Raw genomic sequence first — 8,646 nt, forward strand, 5'->3', positions numbered from 1 at the left:
AACTCACCTAACGAAACCAGGACAAGCACTGGAGTTTATCGGAAGGGGACCTGTAACAAATCCACCCAAATACTGGTGAGCTGGTGTCTGCAGATGTCTAGGGGTGGGTGAGCCCCCCGTGGGAACTCCAGTTTGACTGGGAACAAATCAGAACACGCATGGAAATTTAATGGGGACTTAAAAGGCCTCACTCTAAAATCTGTGAAGAGGGAACAAGATTTTCTTCTGCAGCTTTTCTTTTGTTTGTTTGTTTCTTATTTTAATAAAACCCCAGGCAACACTGCTCTGGCAGAAATTTAATTTTCTAGTATATTCCACAGGGTAACTTAAATTAAACTTGCAGAAGTAGTTTCTGTTAACTTCTCCGTGACTTGCCATGAGGCAGTCCAAACGGACTCAGAGCTTTTTTGGGGCGCGGCAATTAGAAACCCAAAGCCGCTGTCACATCAACAGCAGCAACATCTGGAAATGTCACTTCCATTGTTCATGGACTTAACGCTCTTTTTGTTCCCCTGGAGGAAAGGAATCAGGTCTCTCTCATAAGGGAGTCTGAACAAAGCATATGCCCGGAGGAACCTGCTGCCTCCATCCATGGAAACAAACAGTGCGACACACACGACCTTCTCTCTTGCAAAGCAGGACTGGAAACAGATGCAGGAAAAGCTGTTGTCAATCACCGGATGCTCAGGTTGTCTTGTAAATGAAGGACATGTGCAAAACCTGCACTTTGAAAAGCAAACTGGAAAGCAAAGACCAACCAAAAAACCAGCGCCAGCGTATCTACCTCCTTGAAAGGACGTTTCAGTCTTGTAGGTAACACGCACCACTTGTGCATGCTGCGATGAGGCAGTTTAGACCCGTGTCTGCAGGTCTGAACGATGCATGTTAAACGGGCTGATGGCCACCCCAGCATGCCAACAAACAGTCATCATCAAGGATTAAACCAAAATATATTTTCACGCTACAGAAAAAAAAACCTACCTGCAGGTCCCCACCGCCATCGTGAAGGGTGCCTGGAAGACCCTGCGATTCATGAAATGTCATTTGTTAAATACAGCAAGACAAACACCGGGAAGAAATACAGTTTCTTTACAGACCCAGCTCAGCTGGATCGGCACGAGGCTGATACCCAACCCCACAGCGTAAAACGCAGTCCCTGAACCCAGAGCATTATGTGCAGCACCAGTCCTCAAACCGGAAGTGTCAGGGGTGTAATTATCTTCTGGAGGTGGAAGATGAGCTTGGGGAAGAGCCTTGAGCCTCAGGTAATGAAGGCAGCAATTCTAGAAGAGCAGCTGTGCTTCCCTCGGGCCACCAAAGCTCCTTGGGAAAGACCTCTCTGTCCCTCCAACCCTCCAGAGACACCACGGCAATCCCAAAACAAAGACTTGCTGGTTTCAAGCCCCCCTCGCTGGTCCTACAAGGACACATCATGATCCAAGCAACCACGTAAACCTTGAGAGCACAGCAAGCCTGCCCGGAGATGTCTCTATGCCCTAAAGCCTGCATGTCATTGGGTTCCTCCACCCACGCAGCACTAACAGGAGATGGTCAACACACCGAAGAGCAGCCAGTGAAAAGTCACTGCTCTCCTTGGGGCACAGTGTTTATAGCCTGCTGAAACCTCGACTGGAGAGGGAACGCTCAAGGCAACGGCAGCAAATAACGCGCACATTCTGGCAGCAAGTGGAAAATTCTAGACTCCCCATGGGAATTTTCTCACATTTATTTGCAAGTCTCAACTTACGGGAGGTCCGGGTGGTCCAGGAGGCCCTGGGAATCCTGGCAGACCAAACGGTCCCTAAAAGACAGTGAAAAATAGTAAGAATTCCTTCTCTTAATAATTTCAATGAAAATGCAAAGGGAGGCGAAGGGTGGCTACCGAACACCACTGCATAGTTGTGAGTGAGGGGCAAGATAACTCCAAGGGGACTAAACTGCACCTTCCTGCAGAGGCTTCTGTGACCACAGTGTCAGCAGCTGCACAGGGACTAGGACAGAAGGACCCAGCCCCGCACCTTCCCTGGCTCTGCACCTCTCCACTGGAGCTGTGGGCACTCCAAACAATGACACGCTTCTGCAGAAGGGGCGCTCTCAGCTCAGACCCAGCCTGTGCAGTAGCTCCTTCTGAGGATGCTGGAAGTACATGCCAGCTGGTAGCTAACCCCTGCTGTGGTGACATTGGCCACTCTTTGGTCCTCACTCATAGCTGGTAAAGGAAGGTATGGCTGCCAGCAGTTACAAGTTTGGCATTGCACTGTGTGGGTGACCCTCCACAAGCTGATGCAAGGAACGGCATTGCCCGTGGGCATCTGTAGAGCTTGCAGTGTCTTGTGCATCCCAGAATGGGGTAAGAAACTGGAAAAGAACCTCGTTCTTCTGTGGTCGTGGCATGTTCAGTAAATGAGTAGGAGGAACTCACAGGAGGACCCCGAAATCCATTTCCACCTGGGAGCCCACTGGGTCCTGGAGGTCCCTGTTGAAGAGAGAGAAGATCCTTACACCCATGGTGACCTTGCATAGCTGCCAACGCCCAGGGGCAAGCCAACAGTCTGGCTGTACTCATCTGCCTAACCCCCCCGTGGAGCTCAATCCTGCACCCAGACAGACAATCAGCTGCTTTCCATTGCCCATCTTTCTTTTTGCTCCGCCTTCCCAAGGAGCACGCTCACACGTTGCCAACCTCTGCATCCCCTCTGACCAGGGCAGCTCTGAGACACCCCAGGAACCCATCAAATAAAAGCTGCCCCAGAACTGGTCACTTCCAGCAATTACAAGGCTGCTGTGCCCCAAACGTCCGTCAGTGCCAGCTTCCCCGGGGTTATGGCAAGCAGAAAAACCCACGAGCCTGCTGACCTGCAGGGCTCCACATCCCTCTGCCCGGCACAGGAGAGGGACCCAAGGCCTTGGGTTGCTTTGTAAGACTCAGGGTATCCAATAAAGCCAGTACAATAATTTAAAATTCTTCTTTGAAACAAAGTCTCATTACTTACTGGAGGTCCTGGTAGTCCTTTACCCTGGAAACAACATTTAAAACAGGAAAAGATCACTTAGAAACTGAACGAACAGAAAGGAAAGCAACTCTCAGAAAATGCTGCTTAATTTTTTTTTCTTTCAAGTTTCCTTCGCGTTCCCCTGTCCCCAGTTATTCTAATTGGCAATCAGAGCAGGGCTGGAGCCTTGATGAATCCTTTTGTTGCCTCTAATGATTTGTATTCCCTTTACATCGCTGTTACCTACGAGACATCTCTAAGTAAAGCCATGTACAGTGATACGACAGCGGGGCACAGACCGTTCGGAAGACGACACTCTAGTTTTATCTATTTTTTCTTTTCATTTCTATTAGACATTATCTAATATCTAATAATTTTGATAGCATTTGATACGTTAGTCTTTATCCCACGCTGGTTGGCTTTACACCCTCTCAGAGACTACAGCCAGGCGCTGCGTTCCCAGAACAGGTCATACGTACGTATTTAAACACTTCAAACAGTATTGTCACTCATTCAGGCTTTGACCCCTTTGTTTGGGATACAAAGCTTCCTGTCTTCTCTTGATGATAGTTTTGGCGTAATATTTATTATATTATAAATAAATATAACACCACCTTTAGAAGTGTGGTTCTAGGAGTTACTTACAGCTGGTCCACGTGGCCCAGCAGGTCCTAGTGCACCCTGCAGGAAAGAAACAGTGTGAATTAGCAGGGATAGAACCGAAACTCCCATATGGGTAGACACCAACTCCAGCTCTCCTCAACATCAATCTTTGTCCGAGAACTCCAGCAGTGTCATATAGTGGCAGCAGGCAGCTGGAGATTCTGCTGCATTCACAAGCACAAGGACAGAAGCTCTTGGACTGTGTCATTCCTGATTAATCACTTGACTGAAGAACACTTCAAGGTAGTAAGGATGGATGTTCAGAACTGGTCCCAGCAATTGTCTTCACCATTTGCTGGTCAAGACAGAGTAGAGACTACAAGACAGAGTAGAGACTACAAGACAGAGTAGAGACTACAAGACAGAGTAGAGACTACAAGACAGAGTAGAGACTACAAAGCAGAGTAGAGACTACAAGACAGAGTAGAGACTACAAGACAGAGTAGAGACTACAAGACAGAGTAGAGACTACAAACCAGAGTAGAGACTACAAGACAGAGTAGAGACTACAAGACAGAGTAGAGACTACAAGAGCTGCTCCTAAAAGACTTACAGACACTTCTGCAAGGCACAGCTGGCCTCAGATCAACCTCTGCCAATACCTAAAGGTTCATAAATTGGATTTCATCCATTTGAAACAGTCTCATTCATACTTGCATGTTGTAGATCCAATGACTGAATGCTGTGAAACTACTCACGAGATTTGGGTTTGTTCTAGTTAATTTTATTAATTCTTACATTTTCCCTTCAAGCGAAGACCAACATTTCTCTTCACTAACTTCCTTGGCAAATCCCCAATCTCCTTTTCCCAACTGGCACTCTTACTCTTCAGCTTGACTAGAGTTCAGTGATTGTATCTTAGAGTTAAGTCATTCGTGAAGCTGTCACGTTCCTGCTTAACTAAAGATAGTAACACAGAGATCTTCTTAATCCCTTTGTTGCATTGCAAAGCTGCCAACATTGGCCAGCAGACTGTTAAATTAACTATAGGTAGTAATTCTGAAACAGAAAGTAAATGGAAATATAAAAGTTAACAAGAACCAGTGTGGTGGGTTGACCCTGGCCAGCAGCTGCTAAGATATCTCCAAGAGATACTGGGTGTGTACCACTGGGTGATGCTCTGGGGTCTGGGAGCCTGCTCAGAAAGCAGCTGCTGCTGCAGTGGGGGAAGGAAAAGCAGAGGCAGGCAGCTGAGGAGAGCAGCCTGATTTTGTCACTACTTTACAAAGAAAAAAAAAAGGAAAGAAAAAAAAGAAGTGGTGGAGGTGCACAAATGCCATCCATCATTTGGGATGGATGACAAATAAAATAATAGTTTGCTCAGCAGCACTGGCACAGCGGTCGCGGTGAGTTCCTCTAGGCTGTGCTGACACTGGGGAGCTGCAGAGGAGCTGCGTTGTCCTCCAGGCCCTGCCACAGACAGCTCTTCACTTGCAGTTGTATTGTTCTTGGCTGATGCTGCTCTCTGATAAAGGCAGAACTTAAAATAGTAAGTGAGAAGGTGTCAGACTTAAACGCAGAACAAACCATGCTGTTATTTACGGACTGCGTTAAACTAGTGCCAGCAAACCCCTCATCTCCCTGGGCAGGGGACAAAGAGGTCACAGCATGGGGCTCCCTCAGCCTCTCGCCAGCCCAAAACTGTTTTCCAAATATTTTCAAAATGCTGCACAGAAACATCTCAAGATCAACATCCTGAGCTGGAATTAGACGGTGTCTACCCCTAGGACCAGGAGAATGAGGCAGAGGGGCAGACCTGGGCAATATCCCAAAACACTGCAGCTTATTGCGATGCCAGGGATGACGCCAGCCCTTTCCTAACATTCCCTGTACCAAGTGAGCTTAGAAATATTTTCCCTTGTTAAGCTTAAGGGAAAAGATACAGGGGACCCCAGGCCTCATTAAGAGCAGTCTTCTGAGGAGCAGACTGTAATCCAATAAAAATCAGCTCTGCTGCAAATGTCAGCTCATTCGCTTCTCTTTGCTGCTTTCCTTCCAGTCACTTTTATCTCTAGGCTGAAGTCCTTACAACTACTGATGGCTGTAAGGGACAAGCCGTAATCTCCTCCTGCAAAGAAATCACTGAATTCCTGGCACCTACTGACTTACACCCTAATCCTGCCCCGGATCAGGAAACCGGCTGCGCCCACCCTTCCTGCTTTGGCCAACATGCCAAAAGGTTGTCAAAGTATCCAACCATTAGCACTTTACTCTCTTGATTTTGCTGTCTTGAAGGCGTAAGGTGCAGCAAGCAGCAGTGAATATTCCTGGTGCGGTAAAAATCATCGAGTCCCTGAGCAAGCTGATGTGACTCCATTAAGCTCAAAGGAGAGACTCTAATTTACACCCCGATTTGACTAACATCGACTCAACTCATTCTCCTGGTAACAATGTTTTCTAATCAAGAGAGAAAGAACAATCTCACTGTAATTTTTCACTTTAAAGTTAACATACTTCATGAATATACAACTACAGAGCACAGGAAATACTTGATTATATGACATTCATAAATAATTATGAATAATTATGTTTTCCTCATTGTTTATGGTGTAAAGTACCAAAATTCAAAATGGCCTTTGAAAACTTTCCAGTGAAGGGCACCAGTATCCAAGCACCGATGTCAGAATCCAGCTTGTTCTTGGCTAAAAACGAAGGGGCTTTAATAAAAAAAAAAAACAAAACCCAAAACCTAAACAAACCACAAAGGCTTGATCTGACCAGCCTGTGAGCAGAAGCACGAGAAAAGCCAAGGGATGCTGATAGGGATGGGAGTACTTAAGACAAAACCCACTTTGGTATGGTGCCTTCACAGGGCTCTGTCCCTGGTCAGGCTGATGGTTGGACTGATGAAGCGTGGCATAGAGAGGAAGAGATGTTTCGCAGCAACAGATTACCGAAACCTGCCTTTTACGAGCCCGCTTCCAGGTGCCAAACGGCGTCGCTCTCAGGCACGCAGAAAAACACACTTACTCAGACATCAGCGTTGAGCATGAATTCAACCCCCCACAGTCAGTAGCCACCTGCTTATTTCAGTGACTCCCGGGACTGAAATATGTTCTTAAAGCTGGGTAGAAGAACGGAAGTCGGGCTAACGACGTGCCCTTTCAGTGCGCGAGAGACTTATAAGGTCTTTTCTTTTTCCAGGCTCTTATTAGACCAATTAAAACAATTTTCCAGATGGACCACTGACCTTGAAAAGCTCCCACAAATGACAAGAGGTCCCAAGTTTGCCCCATGCTGACAGACCGACTTACGAGACATGGGAAGCACATCGAATCAGAGCACATAGTTACGGCAACAGCATTTGTGTGCTTCAAGGGCTGAAGAGGAACTTCTTGTGGTCAGGAATTATCTGCTCCATTACCGTGCAACCTAGGAGCTTGTGTGCTGAAGTGGGTGTGGGCAAACACTACCACTGAACATCAAACTGGCACAAAATTGCTCACGGTCTCCTGTGGGTGGTCCTGAACTTTTCTGTTTTAAAAATCAGCCATCAGTTCTCAGAAGGGGCGGGGCTCTTGCCACAGGCTGTACGAGCATGGTGAGGATTCTGCAGCCCTGGATCTCTGGGGAGGAGGAAGAGCTTGAGGAAAAGCAAAGGAGATGTTTTTTAGTGCAGGGCCCGCGGATGGGGGCTTTCAGCTGTGACCAAGATGCTTGGGTCCTGCTATTCAACTTTCCAGTAGCCAAGTAAACTTCACTGGAACATGGGAAAGGAAGAAAAGTGTATCAAAGATCACGGCTCTGTGCTCATCCCTTTTCTTAGATGAGACAAATCAGAGTTTTGCGCTTCAGGTAACTCCCCAGGACAACGAATGGATTATCGAGATACATTGAACCATTTTTAACCTCTGCACGCTGTGATGTGTGTTCAGCCCCAAGCGCAGGAGGCCAATAAACCAGCGGTGGATACAAGCCTTATCCCTTCCCGTGCTGGCAGACAGGGACGTGCCGTTCAGCCATGTGCTGAATGGCTCACTAATGTTTAGTTCTTAATGTCACAAGGAGGCCCTAAGTGCCTTTCTGGCCCCGTTGCAGATGATCTGAAGGCCATCTGTAGCATCTCAGGCAGTCATTTCTCTATCCCTGTGGCGCCCCTTAGCAGAGCTGTAATATGCGGGGAGCAAAAAAACGCCTTTTTATTTCCCGCTGCATTGGCTGGGGAAGTCTAAGCCAAAGCAACTAATAATGTCAACCATATGGACAGCCCCAGAATCAACAAGAGGCGAAAGTTTCAACCATTAAGACACAGTAGCAGTAAATATAAACATAACAGCTGTGCACTCAAACAGCAAATAAAGGCCAAGACAGCTTCACTTCGGTAAACTTCATAACTAAGTCCATCGACTGCTTCAAGGAATCTTTCAGTTACTTGAGATATCTCCAGAGCTGTTCTGTGCTGGTACTCCCACCACCGAGGCCACCCAAGCCCATTCAAAGCCATGCAAAAGAAAGATGAATCTCATGCTCTGCCTGCTGAAAAGCCACCTGGGGCTTCATTTCAAGGGTCCAAGTATTCTACAGGTGTTTACAGAGAAATAAGGCATCGTAATCCATACTGAAGCGTCACAAATTTACAAAGGAATGAGAAATCATAGATACAAGCAGTGATAATGTCATTTAAAGAGACTCTGGATCTCATGTGGTACTCACACGGTCTCCTGGAGGCCCATTCGGGCCAGGTGGGCCATCATTTCCTGTTAAACCCTGTAAAAAAATGAAAGAAAAGTGTAAAACCAGAAATAACTAATAATTGCTGCACGACGTTCCTGTTGCTGTCACCACAAAGTCATCTGGATGCCAGCTCTCAGGAAAGCTTAACTTTCTTCTCTCATTAATCCCAAAAGAGAAGACTGGAGGGAAATGATCAGTACTGTTCCCTGTGCGTTGTGAGGGTGGGTGACCACCACCCAGCGGTCTCGTTAGTGGTGTTTGAGTTGCTGTCCTGCAGCTTAAGCTGTGGAAGCTGACTGCACACTTCCTCCTGCTG

At 47.0% G+C, this 8,646-nt stretch overlaps 1 protein-coding gene across 1 annotated transcript in view; it reads right to left on the reverse strand.

Moving 5' to 3' along the window:
• The window catches only part of COL9A3 (collagen, type IX, alpha 3), a 39,859-nt gene that overhangs the window by 20,439 nt on the left and 10,774 nt on the right, over positions 1-8,646 (reverse strand). Inside the window, exons 3-8 of the mRNA XM_010132068.1 lie at positions 8,310-8,363; positions 3,639-3,674; positions 2,994-3,017; positions 2,423-2,476; positions 1,748-1,801; positions 982-1,023 (exon numbers count right to left, since the gene is read on the reverse strand). Of these exons, the coding sequence (XP_010130370.1) occupies positions 982-1,023; positions 1,748-1,801; positions 2,423-2,476; positions 2,994-3,017; positions 3,639-3,674; positions 8,310-8,363 (264 nt within the window). The remainder of the gene's footprint in view (positions 1-981; positions 1,024-1,747; positions 1,802-2,422; positions 2,477-2,993; positions 3,018-3,638; positions 3,675-8,309; positions 8,364-8,646) is intronic.

The sequence above is a fragment of the Buceros rhinoceros genome, unplaced genomic scaffold, assembly GCF_000710305.1.
Source record: "Buceros rhinoceros silvestris isolate BGI_N320 unplaced genomic scaffold, ASM71030v1 scaffold15542, whole genome shotgun sequence".
In the NCBI taxonomy this organism is placed as follows: Eukaryota; Metazoa; Chordata; class Aves; order Bucerotiformes; family Bucerotidae; genus Buceros; species Buceros rhinoceros.